At 32.5% G+C, this 19,115-nt stretch overlaps 1 protein-coding gene across 1 annotated transcript; it reads right to left on the bottom strand.

The window, feature by feature from the left end:
• Positions 1 to 485: 485 nt before the first annotated feature.
• On the bottom strand, positions 486 to 4,965 carry LOC114298499 (uncharacterized). The gene is made up of 8 exons (XM_082877364.1): positions 4,739 to 4,965; positions 3,636 to 3,690; positions 3,340 to 3,522; positions 2,232 to 2,362; positions 2,030 to 2,154; positions 1,813 to 1,945; positions 1,046 to 1,385; positions 486 to 962 (listed from the first exon to the last, which is right to left on the bottom strand). The coding sequence occupies exons 2-8, from the start codon at positions 3,648 to 3,650 to the stop codon at positions 801 to 803; spliced, it is 1,089 nt and encodes a 362-aa protein (XP_082733490.1). The 5' UTR covers positions 3,651 to 3,690; positions 4,739 to 4,965; the 3' UTR covers positions 486 to 800.
• Between the last annotated feature and the right edge of the window lie 14,150 nt (positions 4,966 to 19,115).

The following is a 19,115-nucleotide window of genomic DNA, read 5'->3' as shown; positions in this document are numbered from 1 at the left end:
AGCTGCTAATTAACTCTTTTGATTTCGTTTGTATTACTAGGGTACCTTGACACATGGTAATGTTGGCACATATGGCGGCCAAAGCAGTTTCTCAAAGAAACTGTTAATTTTGGGTTGTGCTATTGTATAATTATGGTTTCTATCTAACGCATTTACTCTTCCAAAAAAAAAAAAAGGAAGAGTTTTGACACACTTAAAAAGCAAGGCCATATTTGTTTGAGTAGACATTATTTTTAAAATGTAATTAATAATCCAACAAAATACTTAATCTAATATTTGACTTGTAAAATTAAAAATCTTGACATACAATCCTGCATATGGCTATTGAATCTCAAAAAGATGATAAGATACAAAATAGAGGGAACTAAAGACAGATTCAGACTAATAAATTAAATTACAAAATTAATAAGATTTTATCAAATTGTTCATCATAATCCCAACTTGAGTTAACCCAAAAATGAAATAAGACAAATAATTCAAAGAGATTAATAATCACAAGATTAACTGTTGTTGGTCTTGTACTAATCTCATTTAATTCAATACACCAAAACAAAGATCCACTTAAGGTATATAACTAATAATAGCTTAACCAGTAAAACAAATCGAAAAGTAGAGTGAGTAAATATTATCTAGGAAGAAGAACTCTTTCCTAAAGAATTAGTCAATTCATACTAAACCCCATTAAAGCATACATACATTCAATGCTAATGTGCAATGCAATTGTTAGTATACCGTCTTAGAACCATTTTTCTCCAAATACAATCCAAAAATATTTCTATTAGACTCAAATCTTTTTCCTCCTATGGGTCTAGAAGCCACATATCCTTTAAAACCTTCATCTCCGGAACCAACTTGGATGGCAAACTAGCTTCAAATACTAAGGCTACATCTCGTAACATTCGTATATGATCTGGAAAGACAGACTCCCAAAGTCGTTGTATGTCCTCTTCATACTGGATATCCTACAACAAAACATTCAAACAAATATATAACTATTTCATGTCAAATTTTATTAGTAACTACAAACAAAATAAACTGAATATACCGGATCGTGCAAAGCTTGTTTTAACTTTCCAAAGTGAGCAAAAGACTTCCTAATTAGAGCCAAACAAGCCCTCGATGATAATTCATCCACTGAAACCACTGGAAGTACTTGTCTGAAGAACTTTTTTGGATGATTCAAGGCTTCAAATGCATCAATACGGGCTTTGATTTTTGATAACTTGCTGTGATTTTGAATAATCAATTCCCAAGATTGTCCAAACATCATTGGTCTGAAAATCCTTCTTGGTGTATCTTTCACCAAGTCCCACACATCGCATGTCAAAGATCTCCTCATTTCTAACGTCCAAAATAATGGAAACGTATGCAAGTTGTCAAAGAAACTGCAGAGTAAAAAAAAAAAAGGTTTGTGTAAATATAAATATAAACATATCCGTATACATTTCTGATATGTTACTTGGAACATGGAGAAGAATGGGAATGCGGTATCTCACATGCTCCAATTTATAATATGATAAGAGTACGCTTCATGTGGGAAAAAGTGTGTCATTTGGCACCATTTTAGACATCCATTTAAAAGGGTTCCTTTCTTTCTAATTTCCAAAGATTGGACGGCGATTTGTAATGTGTAAGGATAAGGTTTTCCGCGTCTTTTTCCTTTTGGCCATTTTGTTTGCTTCCCTTGTGTAGAACTCCTAGTCCTGTCTTTGTATTTATTTATTTTTTAATCAATATATATCCTACTCTGTTGCTTATAAAACAAAAAACATATACAAGTAAGAGACAGGCGTTTGAAACTAAATTGCTTACTTTTTGTATCCGTTGCTAAGACCCTTCAAAAATGATTCCATGTCCCCTATTTTGTAAGCATATCCACAAGCCGCATTCATATCCCTCACCAGTAATTCTAATTCTTTCCAATTCGAGTTGCCACCTTGAGATACTATTACAAACAAATTTTTAGTCAAAAAAAAAAATAACCGTACAAGTAACACCAAATTAATTTGTGGTTAAAAAAGTACTTTACCTCTAACACTATAATCAATCACTGTAATATGACAATAAGCTCCACCCGAAATGAAAATATTTTGTATGGTAAGATTGCCCTTCACTTCGAGCTTTAGCAAATGCCGAAAAATTCGCAGCAATTCACTACATTTATAATACAATAAAAATATATTTAAGAAATAATATTATCATTATTGAAGATATAAAATTGTAGAACTTACATTAAAACCTGTTGATACATTTCAGAAATTAAATGATCCCTGAAAAACAATTGCTTGTTCTCTTTCATGAACTCTCCTAAACTCTTCCCCAACTTCTCGAAAGCTAAAAAATAACCACTTTGACCGTCAACCTGAAATAATTTGTAACTAAAAAGTCAAAATGTCCATCTTGGTTTCATAAGATTCCGGTTTATCAGCTAGTTCAATTTTAGAGAATTTGAGTGTGAAATAACTTAATAGTCAATAGTCACAGTCATCTTGCAGGAAACAGGTTCATGGGTTCATTATGTTCTTTTTTATTATATTTCTTTGGGGTCTCTTCCGGTGGTTCTATTCTGGCAGAAAATGATGCAGATTCTCCAACTTTCTTACATTTGGTTTGAAAGCTTGGAAACAAGCATGCATATTTTATTTGTTTAGATTTTTTTAACTTCCTGCTTTTTTAACTTCCTGCTTTGTATTTTTAATCTAAGATTTTTTTGATAGATTTTACTTTCATAAAAACCAAAAAGCATCAAGGAGCTAAAGAATACACAAGCAAAAGCCCCAAAAAGGAGCACCTCAACTAAACACATCATCTATAAAATCTAAAAAAGAGAACACAAATCTGGATCCACCCACCCAAACACCCATCCACACTTTAATCTATAAGATTGTGCAACCATTTTTGCAGATTTTACTTCGACTTCAGCATGGCTTAAATTGGAGAAGGAGTTATCAATTCCCATCTTGTGGACTTGTCTTCGCTTCTTGGAGACAAGTTCTCTTGGAAATAATGTGGCCACTGGTAAGTGAGCAAAAAGAAAATTGGTTCTCTAAAACTTTACCAGAGAGCAGTACAAGAACCTAAATGGTTAAAGGTTTGTGATCAAGAAGAAATAATTTTTTTTTAAAAAAATTATTGGCAAAATAAAATAATTTTTTTCATAATGAGAAACCATTACCCTTAAACCAAACTATATTCTAAATCATACATTTATATTAACCATTTAATGACAAAAATATTGTATAGATTTAACTAGAAGGCTACAATGAATTAAAAAATAAACAAAAATCTCCAAAATAAAAAACAAAAAGAACATAAACAACTAGAAGGAAGAGGGAGAACCTGAAAAATTGGGGAGATGTTGGCAAAGTTGGGGTGCCAATTCTCCCTTAAAGCCTTCACTATCTTCTTTGGTTCTTCATCCGATGGAAACTTTTTGAGGTGAAATGGCGTTTTCTCATTGAAATACACCTCTGTAGCCTGAGAAATGTCGCCTTTAATCCAAATCGTACCTCCGAAGCTTGCCTTCAAAAAACAAAACAACAACAATGGTGGATAGAGATAAAATTACTCATGGAATAATAATAATAATAATAATAATAATAATGAAAAGAAATATCAATGTACATAAAACTCACCCGGTAAGTTTGCATGATTCTCGACTTTAGTTCAGTGGGTTGGGTTTATTTAAACCTAACAGAATAAGAAATTAGGAAGCAATAATTAGTTATGATTCTCAAACAGAAATGGAAGCCTAACTCGAAACCCTAGTTGTCTTGCTAGGAAGCACAGGTGCGGGTGCGGGTGCGGGTGCGGGTTCGATACGGGTACGCCGATACAGAAAATTTAAAATTAAAAAAAAAAAAAAAAAAAAAAGTAGGGTACAGGTATGGCAATTTTATTTTTTTTTTAATTTTATAGCTAAACATCCAACACACCAATTAAAGTTCAATAACATAATTAAAAAGAGAAATTACAAAAAAAAAAAAAAAAAAAAAAGAGTAAGGCTAAGTTTGGCATCTTCAAAAGAAAAAAAAAATCAAAAAAACACTGTTCTATTTAAGTCCCGAAGTCACATCATTCCTCTACTCCATCCCTTCATCCCAACACATATTTTATGAAAAGTAAAAAAAGACACTTAGAACATCCCAAACAACGCTTAAATCATATGAGCTGTTTTAATGTCATTATTACATAGAAATATAATAGAAGAAATTAGAACAGAGAGTTTAATGTCAAAAACACGCTAAACAAAAATAAAAGATAACCCTAATGAAACTATAATATGATAACGCTATACCTGATGAAGTCATATTCCTATAATATAACTATTAACAAAATAATTTGTGAATTTTTTCACTTCATTCGAGTATATAACTTTTCAAATATTTAAATAACAATTTGGACAGATCTAATATATTGCATATATTGAATAAAATATATATTCAAGTGACAAGTATCATATTGCATTTATATATATGACATATATCAGAAAAAAAAATAATAATAATCTGGACAGATCTTAGTTCAAAAATCTGGACATATATCAGAAAAAAAGAAAGAACAAAAAAAAAGAGAGTTCAAGAAAAAGGAAGAAGAAGAAGAAGAAGGATCGAAGAAAGAGAGAATCAAAGAGAAGAGAAGAATCGATCGTTTGCTGTGAAGAAACAGCACAAAAATATGAAAGGAAGAGGATGAAGAATCGAAGAAGAAGAGGGGGAAGAATCGAAGATGAACTTACCTCTTCAATCACACCTTCGAAGGAGAGAATCAATCAGCAGCACCTTCGATTAAACCTTTCAATCGCACCTTCGAAGTGTTCTTCAGACTCTCTTGGGAGTATTTCTGGAAGGAGGTGATCGAATAGACATGGAACCCTAGCACCTTCGAAGTTCTTCAGTCTTGGAGTATTTCGGAAGGAGATACTGGAAGGAGATGAGATGATCGAATGATATTGAATAATAGAACACTAATTTTATTTGGGTTCATGTTTTATTTATTACAAAAGAACCCCAGATTTTTATAATTTTTTTAATAGACACAAAATATTGCTCCATTACCTTTTAATTTATAAAAAATCTCGTTTTTTTATCCTAAAGTACCCACCCATGGCGTACCCATTATTATACTGACCATATAAAACGTACCCGGTGCGTTTTTGGCATGGCCGATACGTGTGCAGTCATACCGGTATGCGTACCCGTATCTACACCTGATAAGTACCCGGTACTTATACGATAACATTTTTGGACTACTCGTGCTTCATAGTTGTCTTGAGAGTGAGAAAGAGCTCTATTTTCGAGAGAAGACAAAGGCTGTGAGAGAGAAAAAGCAATTGTTTACTGTTTTAGAGGAAAAAGAGAAAAGAAAGAAGGGTGAGTACCAGCTCATTCGAGGGGTCTTTGTGCGAATTGAACATTTTTCTAAGAATAAAATAAAACAAGGCAAGAAAGAACTCAAGTAACGTTTGAAAGAATTTTAAAAATATAATTTGAGTGTGAAGTTATATTTTAAATTTATAAATTTTTGAATTATGATTTAAAAAGATAAAATTTATTTGGTTATGAGTTTTAAATTTTTAAAATGAATTTTTAAATTAGAAAAGTTGTTTTATTCAAAAACTTATAACTCATAACCAAACACACAACTCAAAATTATATTCAAAACTCATAATCAAACTCTTTTTAAAATTTAATTCAAAAAAATAATTTTTGATAACAATAATTTTTTTATTTAAAAAATTTGAAAAAATTCTGAAAATATTTTTTTATGTAAAATATAAAAATATATATATTATTTTTTGTTAAAAAAAAATCAAACACAACTTCTCAGTTTTTTTTTTCAAATAATAGGTGCCAATTGCCCACTAAAAAAAAAAAACTGTTCCAGCCAACCGGCCAAACGTCTGGGAGAATGACCAGGCAAACCCAATTCGCTCTTTTCAAAATTTAAAATTCAAAAAACTCTCTGCGCTTCAAACATAATCTGAAATAAGTTTTATTAGAATTAATTTTTAAAAACTTAAACCAAACAAAACATTAAAAAATGCACTGGAATCATGTTTTCAGAGTTGCTCTAAACACTACCTGAGTTTTTAAATTATGTTTTCATCCTGTAAAGGTTTAGTTGATCTTGCGAATGCCATGTATGTTGACAAGATGCAAGGAATTTCCAATTCTTTGGATCTTGCAACTTGTTTAGTATTGTCACTATTTATTTAAATTTTTGCGATAAAATTATGTTGCAATATGTTAATCAAATCAAATCTCAATGCACATTTTCCCCCCTTCTAAAATGACTTAGTTGTGGAAGTTAGTTTGGTTGACCTAGATTTACTAGAGATATTCAATTATGAACAATTAATGTAATCCTATTTTTTAGATAAGCATAGAGTCCTGCAGAATTTAGGTCAGATCTTAGTTTAGCCAAACTAAGGAAACATGACTCAACGTTGCTATTATTTTTATTATTATTTTTTTCGTTGATTGGCACAACACAAATTGATGTGTGCGTTATTATGAGTGGCATGCTAAGTGTTGTTGATTGACAAATTTGGAGTTGTCTCAATAGATCTAGATGAGATCTTGACTATTGAGTTGTGCATATTGAGTTTGTAGTTTGATTCTTAATAATGTTGCATCATTGGATGAAGCGACATCCAAGAATCACACCATCCAAGATATACGAGCTTAAGTGAGTTAGTCATTAAGTGTAAGATGCTACAACTTTTATATTGCAATCCCAAGTGCAGGATGTCGCGAAGTAATATAACTCGGTGAGTCCGAGGTCGAATCCACATGGATTGGTTTGTTCAAAATAATTACCGAACACTAAAATTAAATAAAGAAAAATATGATTTTAAATTTTTGAAATGGTTGGATAATCTGAGAAAAATAATTAGCTAAAAGATAAAATAAGATGACTATGAAAAAAAGGTTGCTAAGGTATCAAGGATCCTCCACCAAAGTTTTCTTTAAAATATTTTAGATTCAATTTGTATAACTCAATTGAGACATACACAAAGGGTATTATAAATCGGAAGATAAAAAAGGTTATTTCATATAAAAATTAATTTCGAAAGATTGATAATTTTGACTGATTGATTACACTATAAAAATCTAGTTATTTGATTCGCAAGGAATATTAAGCTTCTACCATGCCCAGAGTCTATGATAGAACAAGATATTATACAGAACAAAAACTTTTCCCAAATAAATAAACCAGCCAATCAAAATAATCTTAACATTAAAAATCATAATTGAATCATAAAATATTTATAAAGAAACTATTGAAGATTCACCTCTAACCTTAGCAAGGAAAATTAGAATACCATGGAAATGAAATAAAATTATCTGTATTGATGACATAGTGTTTTTTTACAATCTCTCCAATTCCTCCCCGAACTCAAAAATCCAACCTACATTTATAACTTCTCCTAACCTTGTAAACACTCAATCTGAAAAGTAGACTAAAACATACTACAACACAATTCAAATTAAAACTCTATAGCCTATATAGCAATAGAAATTTGTAGATTTGAAATTGATTCTTCTCTTCTTCAATTCTCTAGCTTCTTCGAGAATCATCATAGAAATTTTAAAAAATTCAAATTCAAAATGAATTCTTCCAATAAGATCTCTGAAATAGCTCGAGTGTTCTACAAAATGTTGACAAAATTGTTCAGGAGTGTAGAGCTGGCAAGTTTAGCCCATGTCCATAAACCCGCCCAATAACCTATCTAAAACCCTTTTCTTTTCTTTTTTTGATTGGCAAAAAAACCTTTATTGATGAACAAAGAACTTATTACATCAAGAAAGGAAGGAAAAAGAGGATGGGTGCAAATAGCATCATAGTGACACATATCAATCCCAACTAGGTTGGCACCAATATGACCACCTAATCACTTGCTAGCACACCATCAAGAGTCCAATTAGAAAATGGTTTGTAATTGGGTTGGTTTCATTCTGCCGCATAGAAAATGGGTTAAGTCGGGTTGGACACAGGTGCTCGATGAGTCTTGCTAAAAGACAAAAGGCAGAGCTTTTCATTGCTTGAACTGGTGACTTTATGCATGGTCACAATTGTCCAATGCTTTGTTTGGCTACACAATCAATAATGAAATTTGATACAAAAAATAATAATATAAACTTAGAATAAATATTTAGATAAGTAATTCAGAAAAACACATTTATAATCACAATTATTTTAAATGGGCCCACATTATTTAATTTTAAATTTATATCATACAATTTTGAAATATTTTTTTCATGGTCTATAATAATAATAATAATCGATCTTTTACACTTTATCATTTTTAATAAGAAAAAAATAAATTACAACTTAAAAATGTCAACAATTATACAAATTTAAAAGTATCACCACTTCCTTTAAATGAAATTCTATTTTTTTTCCATAGTTATTTTGAATTGGTTTGTTTTGATGGTAAAAAATCAGAATATTTAAAAAGGCTGAGTTTCTCTTATATTGGAATCTCAACATGAGAGAACTTGAGAGATTTGTGAAGCCCACCATAGGTCCTAAGAGGCAGATTTAGGCCGAACTGAAGGGCCAAGTTAGTTTGGGCTTGAGCTAGACTTGGAGACTGCATGTCTAGGTTAGAACGGCCCAAAGTGGATTAGGCTAAGATGCTAGCTCGGTCGAATTAGGGTCATGTACTTGACCGAGCTTCGGTTTGGATGGAATTTGTCTTTCATGAATTAGGCTCAACAGATCGTGGGAGCAACTGAGCTACAAAGTTCGATTGAGCGTTTATCATGGGCATTCGATAGGACTGAGAAAATAGGGCGGTTCCAAAAGAAGATTGCAACACCACACTAAAGGTAGCTTGGCAGTGATCAATATGTGGCGCAATCAAGAGTTGTGGAGAAGATCCTACTATCCATACGCGTCAATATCGTTAAGCTGTTTTGTCAATGTTGTTTGGCTGCATTGTCGCATACACACGTGTAAGACAAAGAGAAGGTAGTATGTCCACGTGTCCAGGAAAAGATAAGCAGAGTTGTGTGCACAAAAACTATATAAACTGTGTGGCGCCTCCATGCAACAAGTCTAGAATTTTGGCTATTAGAGCTATCTTTATTTTGTCTCTTTTGGCTCTATCATCTTCTCCAAGTGTATTAACTTGACCGTCGGAGGGGTTTTCCGGCAACACACTCGCCGGATAGCTTACCGTCGCTTTGTTCTCAAGTTGTACGACGTCACTTGAAGTAATGCGGAGCTTGGACCCAAGAGTACGAAGAGTGACGAATAAAAGTGTATGGACCAAAGTGGGATTTGAGTAAAAGTGTAGGGGTTGACTGTCACGATTTCATGTGTAGGGACCAAAGTGGGATTTAACCAGAATTGCAGGGGGTTAGCTCTCGTGATTTCATGTGTAGGGGCCAAAGTGAGATTTGGTGCAAAGTGTAGGGGTGCAAAGTGTAATTTACCCAAAAAGTTTTCATAAAAATGCGTAAGTTTGTTTCCAAAAATTTAGAGCAATACAAAAATGTGTAAGTGAACACAATTACAAGTAAGTCATTGGAGAAAAACTTCGATTTCACAAAAATGCGTAAGTTTTTATCACTCACGCAAGTGATTTCACAGAAATAGGTAAACTTTCACAATAATGCATAAGTTGTTCCAAAAAATTTAGAACATAAAAATGCGAAGTTTTCACAAGTCATATAAGTGATTTCACAAAAATGCATAAGTAAACACAAATATGAGTAAGTCCTTAGACAAAACTTGAATTTCACAAAATGCGTAAGTTTTCACAACTCACATAAGTAATTTCACAAAAATGCATAAATTCTCACAAAAAGCATAAGTTTATTCTAAAAAATTTAGAACAACACAAAAATGCATAAGTTTTCACAAGTCACATAAGTGAACACAAATACGAGTAAGTGCTTGGAGAAAACTTGGATTACACAAAATGCGTAAGTTTTCATAACTCATGTAAGTGATTTTATAAAAATGCGTAAATTAACACAAAATTTACGTTTGTTCTCCAAAATTTAGAACAACACAAAAACACGTAAATTTTCACAAATCACATAAGTGATTTCACAAAAATGCTTAAGTTAACACAAATATGAGTAAGTCCTTGGAGAAAATTTTGATTTTACAAAAATGCATAAGTTTTCATAACTCACGTAAGTGATTTCATAAAATACGTACATTAACACAAAATTCACATAAGTTTGTTCCCAAAAATTTGGAACAATAGAAAAGTGCATAAATTTTCACAAATCACTTAAATGATCGCACAAGAATGCGTAGTGAACACAAATACAAGTTCTCGGAGAAAATTTTGATTTCACAAAATTGTGTGAGTTTCACAAAAATGTGTAAATAACACAAAATTCGCGCAAGTTTGTTCCTAAAAATTTTTTATAACACAAAAATACGTAAGTTTTCACAACTAACGGCAGTGATTTCCCAAAACATGCGTAACTTATCACAAATATAAGTAAGTCCTTGGAAAACATTTTTATGTCACAAAATTTCGTAAGTTTTCACAACTGACATAAGTGATTTCCCAAAAAAATGTGTAAGTGATCACAAATAGGAGTAAATCTTCGAAGAACACTTTTATTTCACAAAATTGCATAAGTTTTCACAAAGTCACGTAAGTTGTGTCACAAAACTCAGGGTAGTTAACTCAAAATTCGCGTAAGTTTGTTTCTAAAAATTTTCAATAACACAAAAATGCGTAAGCTTTCACAACTAACGTAAGTGATTTCACAAAAAAATGCGTAAATGATCACAAATACGAGTAAGTCTTTGGAGAACACTTTTATTTCACAAATTTGTGTACGTTTTCCCAAAATCACGTAAGTTATGTCACAAAACTCAAGATAATTAACACAACATGATGCGTAAGTTTGTTCCTAAAAATTTTCAACAACCAAAAATTACATAAGTTTTTACAACTGACATAAGTGATTTCCCAAAAAACATGTAAGTGATCACAAATACGAGAAAGTCCTTAGAGAACACTTTTATTTCACAAATTTGCGTAAGTTTTTACAAAGTCGCGTAAATTGTGTCACAAAACTCAAGGTAGTTAACACAAAATTCGTGTAAGTTTATTCCTAAAAATTTTTAACGACACAAAAATGCTTAAGTTTTCACAACTGACGTAAGTGATTTCAAAAAAATATGTAAGTGATCACTAGTATAAGTAGGTCCTTAGAGAACACTTTTATTTCACAAATTTGCTTAAGTTTTTACAAAGTCGAGTAAATTGTGTTACAAAACTCAAGGTAGTTAACACAAAATTTGCATAAGTTTATTCCTAAAAATTTTCAACAATACAAAAATGCGTAAGTTTTTACAACTAACGTAAGTGATTTCACAAAAATGCGTAAGTGATCACTAATACGAGTAAATCCTTGGAGAATATTTTTATTTTACAAATTTGGGTAAGTTTTCACAAAATCACGTAAATTGTGTCACAAAACTTAGGATAGTTAACACAAAATGATGCATAAGTTTGTTCATAAAAATTTTCAACAACACAAAATTTTGTAAATTTTCACAACTGACGTAAGTGATTTCCCAAAAAATGCATAAGTGATCACAAATACTAGTAAGTCCTTGGAGAACACTTTGATTTCACAAATTTGCGTGAGTTTTTACAAAGTCGTGTAAATTGTGTCACAAAACTTAGTGTAGTTAACACAAAATTCGCATAAGTTTGCTCTTAAAAAATTTCAACAATACAAAAATGCATAAGTTTTCACAACTAACGTAAGTGATTTCACAAAAATGCGTAGGTGATCACTAAAACGAGTAAGTCCTTGGAGAACACTTTTATTTCACAAATTTGTGTAACTTGTCACAAAGTCACGTAAGTTGTGTGTCACAAAACTCAAGGTAGTTAACACAAAATGACACGTAAGTTTATTCCTACAAGTTTTTAACAACACAAAAATGCGTAAGTTTTCACAACTGACATAAGTGATTTCACAAAAATGCATAAGTAAAGACAAATATATCCTAGTCATTGGATAAATCTTTGATTTTACAAAAATACATATGTTTTCACAACTCACGTAAGTGATTTCACAAAAAATGCATAAATTAACACAAAACGTCGTGTAAGTTTATACCCAAAATTTTGAAGAACACAAAAATACATAAATTTTCACAACTCACGTAAGTGATTTCATAAAAATATGTAAGTGAACACTTTTACGAGTAAGTCGTTAGAGAAAACTTTGATTTCACAAAAATATGTAAGTGAACACATTTACAAGTAAGTCGTTGGAGAAAACTTTGATTTCAAAAAAATCCATAAATTTTCACTATTCACATAAGTGATTTCACAAAAATGACTACATTCACACAAAATTCGCGTAAATTTGTACCCAAAAAAATTTCACAAAATTGCGTAAGTTTTCACAAATGCCCATAAGCGATTTAAAAAAAAGCGTAAATGAACAGAATCTTGTGTAAGTCGTTTAAGAAAACTTTTAGTTCATTGAAATGCGTAAGTTTTCACAAAGTCACGTAAGTGATCTAAAAAAAATGCATAAGTGAACACAAATTCGCGTATCTTATCTTATACAAATTGACTAATTTCACAAAAATGTAAGTATTCACAAACTCACGCTAGTGATCTAACAAAATTTTATTTGTGTAACATAAAACACTACTACAAAATCACAAATAGATCACGGATTTTAAGTGTGATATATGTTATTTAATCACGAATTTTTTAATTTGTCAAAACTTGATTAAGGGTCATTTTCGATCACACTTTTTGACCGTCATTAAAAAATAATTTCATCACATGTTTTGATCGTGATAAAATACATTTAGATCACGGAGTTTAAGTACGATTAATAACTAATAAAACCTAAGATTGAACTTAAATAGTCTATGATTAATAATGAGATAAAATCACAGTTATATGCATTTTTTTATCATGGTTAGTGCATGTGATAAAAAAAAAAAAAAAAAGTTTGACCACAAAATATGACTATCAATCACAATAAAAAAATGATTAAAATTTGAACAAAACTAATATCTAAAATATAATCAATATTATTTGTACAAAAATTACCTTTGAATCATAACACTAACCACATCTGAATAGCTAATAACCTCATATATTGTAGGACAATCTTCACTGTATTTAAGTAGATAAAATTTTGTTGTGTACTAAACAACAACTAGAATATAAAGAAATAAAGGAAATAAGAGAATTTGTTTGATTACAAAAATCAAACTAGAAATAAAATTAAATAAATAAAAACATATTTTATTTTGTTACAAAAACAAAATTAAAATATGATTTAATAAACAAATAAAACAGAATAATAAATTAATCAACTTACTTAATTAATTTATTGAATTAATAATCTGATCAAGTCCAGTGTTTGACACTATATCCTTAAGACAGATTCGTCCTCTCCACGGTGCTTTCAGAATGTGGACGTCTATCTCCCAGGATGAAATGATCAACTACAAACAATAGCAGCACTACAAATTGTTTACCTTATGAACACACTAAGTGTTTACACTCTTTCTTACAAGAAAAATAATAGAATAAATGCAGCAAAATGCAGAGACGAATTTGCAGCAAGAAAGGACGAAAATTCTTATGAAAAACAAATGAAAGACTTGTCTATTTATAAGAGAAATTATGGTTGTTGGGTTTGAATTAAACAGGTGCAAAACCTATTTGAACAGGTATGAAACTTGTTCAATTTGAATAAACAGATACAAACCTGTTGGATTCAAATTTGAATAGATAAAAACGGGAAGGACCCTGTTTGGGTGTACAGTAAAACCAGACCAGTTTATTTCCGGAATTAATTTGAATTCTGGATTTTATTTTACCAAAAAATAAAATTAAATTCAAATGTTTTTGACCCAAAAAGATAGGTATTGGGCCGGACAAGCCCAACCCAACCTCACACCACACACCCGCTGCCCAAGCCCAGCCCAGCCCGCCCGACTGGCCAGACGGACGGCGGCGTGCGCGCGCGTGTAGTGATTTTTGGGTCCAATGGGTCTAGCTCATTTTGCCCATAACCTACCTCTCTAAAACACTTGGGTACCCCTTGGGGCACACCCCAAGCTCCAATCCCATGCCTTATGAACCCATTCAAAACATCCCACCAAATCAATATAAGACAAGCCTTATTCAAACCTTTAAGAATTTTCCACCAAAACTCCATTTCCATGGAGCATACTTTGGCTTCAATTTCCCATTCACTCGGTAATGTTTTTGAGCAACCAAATATACCACGTGAATCACAACATGACATAGAACGCGTTACCACTTTGACCCGCGAAAATCGACGCTCGGGACCCACCTAAAAAATAGACCAAACTTAGGAAAAAATTCTGGTTTTACCCAGAATTTTATAACCATTTCTAACAATCCCCCTCATGAATGGAATTTGATGACAACGAAAATGCAACAATATGCAGACTTTATCGAAAGAGTATAAGTCGAAAATATCTTGCATCAGGATAGGTAGCTTTCGGCCTTGAACCTTCCCTAGTGATAACCTATCGAACTTACTAGCTAACCAATGGACGCGATGCCTTGAATTGTTCAGCCGTTTGTGTAAGCCAAGACAATAGAGTTCACACAAAATATCTTCTAACACATCGTGGTTCTCACTGTTGTGTTCATTTTGGCCTTGAACGCTCCTGGTTTTCATGAGTGTTTCTAGAGAATTTAGCCTCTTCATTCTCATAGAACCGGCCCCAATTCGACACTCATATAGGTGATTCTTATTGTGAGTATCTCCTTATACTCGTCTTGATTTTATGCCTCAATCAAAATATAAGTAATCATTAAAAGCAAAGCTTATCCTTATACCCTTGCAGACAACATATGTTACAGATATCACTCTCACCATAGGAATGGGTAGGGAATTTTAATCCCTTGGTGATTTCTGGCAAGCCATACATAACTTAGTTGTCCCTTTGAACTTAGTTCTTGGGATCTCCAGTCATATAAGTAGGGTTACCATTATGACGACTCTTATGTAATAGGCTTTAATCCCATCCCTTTTGATGAACTATACACTAGCTCTTTTGTCAAACCTTTTGTTAACGGATCCGCAATATTCTCTTTAGATTTTATATAATCTATTGAGATTATTCCATTTGACAACAATTGCCTAACGGTATTATGTCGACGACGAATGTGTTGTGACTTACCATTATACATATGATTTTATGCCCTGCCTATTGCAGATTGACTATCACAATGAATGCAAATAACTGGCACAGGTTTTGGCCACATTGGAATGTCTTCTAAAAAGTGACGAAGCCATTTTGCTTTTTCTCCTGCTTTGTCTAAAGCAATGAACTCGGATTCCATTGTAGATCGTGTGATACAAGTTTGTTTCGTAGATTTCCTAGAAACAGCAGCGCCACCCAAAGTAAAGACATATCCACTAGTGGATTTTGAATCTTTAGTATCCAATATCTAATTGGCATCACAATAACCTTCGAGTACTGCTGGATATCGAGTAAAGTTCAAACCATAATCACGAATAAATCTTAGATATCTAAGAACTCGAATGATCGCTTTCCAATGGTCTTCTTCGGGGTTACTAGTGTACCTACTCAATTTACTGATAGTATAAGCTATATCAGGACGAGTACAATTCATTAGGTACATTAGGCTTCCAATGATTTGGGAGTATTTTAACTGAGACACCGCATCACCTTTATTTTTTGATAAATAAAGATTGACGTCTATAGGTATTCTAGCTAAATTCATATCATCCTTGATAAATTTACCAAAAATTTTCTCAATATAATGAGATTGAGATAATGCATATCCGTCAGATGTTTTAGTAATTTTCATTCCTAATACAACATCTGCGACCCCCATATCGTTCATGTCAAATCTTTTGTTAAGCATTTGCTTAGTTGATTTGATCATGTTTTGACTGCTTCCAATGATAAGCATGTCATCCACATAAAGACAAACTATGACATATCCTATGTCAGTGTTTTTAACATAGACGCATTTGTCACATTCGTTTATCTTAAACCCATTAATAAGCATTGCATGATCAAATTTTCATGCCATTGCTTAGGTGCTTGTTTCAATCCATAAAGGGATTTTACAAGTCGACAAACTTTCTTTTCTTGCCCTGGCACTACAAACCCTTCGGGTTGCTCCATATAGATCTCTTCATTTAGATCACCGTTTAAGAAAGTTGTCTTAACATCCATTTGATGTATTTCTAAATTAAACAACGGTGCTATAGAAATAAGCATGCGAATGGATGTTATTCTTGTCACAGGGGAATATGTGTCAAAATAGTCCAGACCTTCTTTTTGTCTGTAACCTTTAACTACAAGTCTTGCTTTATACTTGTCAATTGAACCATTTGCTTTCATTTTTCTCTTGAATATCCATTTATATCCAAGAGGTTTAGAACCTGGTGGAAGATCCACCAATTCCCCAGTATGATTTTGCATAATGGACTCAATTTCATTATTAACAGCCTCTTCCACAAAGGTGCTTCAAGACCTGTCATTGCTGCCTTAAAGCTTTGAGGTTCATTTTCTAACAGGTATGTCAGAAAATCTGGACCAAAGGATTTTGATGTTCTCGCTCTCTTACTTCGTCTTGGTTCATCATTAATTAAATCATGTTGGTCGAGACCATTACTAGTCTCTTGTGTTTGATTGTCATTAGTCTCTTGACTTTGTGTACAATCATAAGTTCTTTTCTGTGAACTTAATTCATATCCTTTATTGTAAGGAAAGACATGTTCAAAAAATACATCATTCCTTGACTCTATAATAGTGTTCACATTTATATCAGGTATTTCTGATTTATAAGTCAGAAACCGATATGCACTACTATTCTAAGCATAACCAATAAACACACAATCTACTATTTTTGGTCCAATCTTAGTCTCTTTAGGAACAAGAACTTTAACTTTTGCCAAACACCTCCACATTTTTAAGTATTTGTAGGAAAGCGGTCGACCTTTCCACAATTTATAAGGAGTGCTGTTAGTTTTCTTGTGGCGTATTCTGTTAAGAACATAATTAGCAAACAATATTGCTTTCCCCCACAAGTTCTGTGGTAAGCTTGAACGTAGTAACATGGCATTCATCATTTCTTTAAGGGTTCTATTCTTCCTTTCAGCAATTCCATTTTGCTGTGGAGAATAAGGTACTGTAGTTTGGTGAATAATGCCATGTTGTGCACAAAATTCATTTAATGGTGCATCATATTCACCACCCCTATCACTTCTAACCATTTTAATGGTTTTACCAAGTTGATTTTCAACTTCTGTTTTGTAGAGTTTAAACATTTCTAAGGCTTCATCTTTACTTCTAAGTAAATAAACATAACAATATCTTGTGCAATCATCAATAAATGTTATGAAATACATTTTGCCTCCTCTAGTTTGAACAAATTTTAGATCATATACATCAGTATGAATTAATTCTAGAGGTTCGGTTTTCCTTTCAACCGATTTAAATGGAGCCTTAGTTAGTTTCGCTTCTACACAAACTTCACATTTATGATTAGGATTAATTTCAAACTTTGGTATATAATCTAAACCAATTAATCTACGCAAAGCATCAAAATTCACATATCCTAATCTACCATGCCATAAATTGGACTCAAGCATATAAGCAAAAGATGTGTTATTCTTATTCATAGCAACTTTTGGTACAACTGTCATTACATTTAGTTTAAAGAGACCATCACTCATGTATTCCTTACCAACATACATACCACTCTTTGTTAATACAAATTTATCAGACTCAAAAACAAGCCTAAAACCATTTTTACTTAACAAAGAACCAGAAACTAAATTCTTCTGGATGTCAAGTACATGCAGTACATTGTTGAGGGTCAGTTCTTTCCCTGATGTCATATTCAAGATCACTTTCCCTTGTCTAGCCACAGTAGAAGTAGAAGAATTTTCCATGAAAAGTTGTTCACCATTTGCAGCCTCATTGTAGGTAATGAACATCTTCTTGTCCGCACAAATATGACGAGTTACCCCAGTGTCAACCCACCATTCCTTGGGATTTCCAACCAAATTAGCCTCAGACACCACAACAGAGAGGTTGACGTCATTCACTCCGTCAGAGATGTAATCTAGTTCAGTTACATTGGCCTGATTGGTAGTCTTCTTGCTTGTACTTCCATGATCCTTCTTAGGGCGGCGGCAGTCAGAAGCTTGATGTCCAGTCTTGCCACATTTATAGCATTTTCCTTTGAACTTCTTGTTACTATCTCCTTGTTTAGGACCATCTCCTGTAAACTTCCTCTTTTTGTTATGTGGTTTATGAATTTGTTCAACCACATTAGCCTTGGACTCAATGGGATTTTTCCCATTCCTCTTTTCAGCCTTACGGTTATCTTCTTCAATTCTCAGTCTTACAATAAGTTCATCCATGGTCATCTCTTTGCGTTTATGTTTTAAATAATTTTTAAAATCTTTTCAAGTCAGTGGTAACTTTTCCACTAAAGCAGCGACTTGGAAAGACTCGGTTAGAGACATACTCTCAGAATGAATATCATGTAAAATTAATTGAAAACTTTGAACTTGAGAAATAACCGTTTAGGAGTCTACCATAACGAAGTCCAGAAATTTACCGACAACAAATTTCTTCGTGCCCGCATCCTCTGTCTTGTATTTCTTCTCCAAAGAATCTCATAATTCTTTTGTTGTTTTCAGAGGACTGTATACATTATACAGCATGTTGCCAAGGCCATTAAGGATGTAGTTTCTGCACAGGAAATCTGATTGTTTCCAAGCATCTACAACGGCAACAACTTGCCGATCACTTTCATCCTCTTTAAGTGCTGGAGCCTCTTCATGGAGAAACTGGACCAAATTAAGAGTTGTAAGATAGAACAGCACCTTCTGCTGCCATCTCTTAAACTCAGTACCGTTAAATTTTTTCGGTTTTTCTCCATGATTTATTGGTACATGAACATGGTTCTGGATAGGGATCGGTGTTGGTGTAACAATCGGAGTACCACTTCCAGTTACAATTTCAGTTACAGTAGCCATAATTTCTGATTACAAAAATCAGAAAAAATTAAAATACAAATTAATTTTTTAGTTACTAAAACCAGAAAATAAATTATA

Source organism: Camellia sinensis, chromosome 7, assembly GCF_055761805.1.
Source record: "Camellia sinensis isolate YWXY chromosome 7, ASM5576180v1, whole genome shotgun sequence".
Lineage (NCBI taxonomy): Eukaryota > Viridiplantae > Streptophyta > Magnoliopsida > Ericales > Theaceae > Camellia > Camellia sinensis.
Note: the sequence above shows the minus strand (reverse complement) of the source record. Positions and strands in the feature narration are given on the sequence as shown.

Coding starts and splice junctions, on each gene's coding strand:
- LOC114298499 (XM_082877364.1), bottom strand. Junction 2,363..3,339: donor ACATCTCCCCAATTTTTCAG/GTTCTCCCTCTT, acceptor AAATTATTTCAG/GTTGACGGTCAAAGTGGTTA. Junction 2,155..2,231: donor ATGTATCAACAGGTTTTAAT/GTAAGTTCTACA, acceptor TTATAAATGTAG/TGAATTGCTGCGAATTTTTC.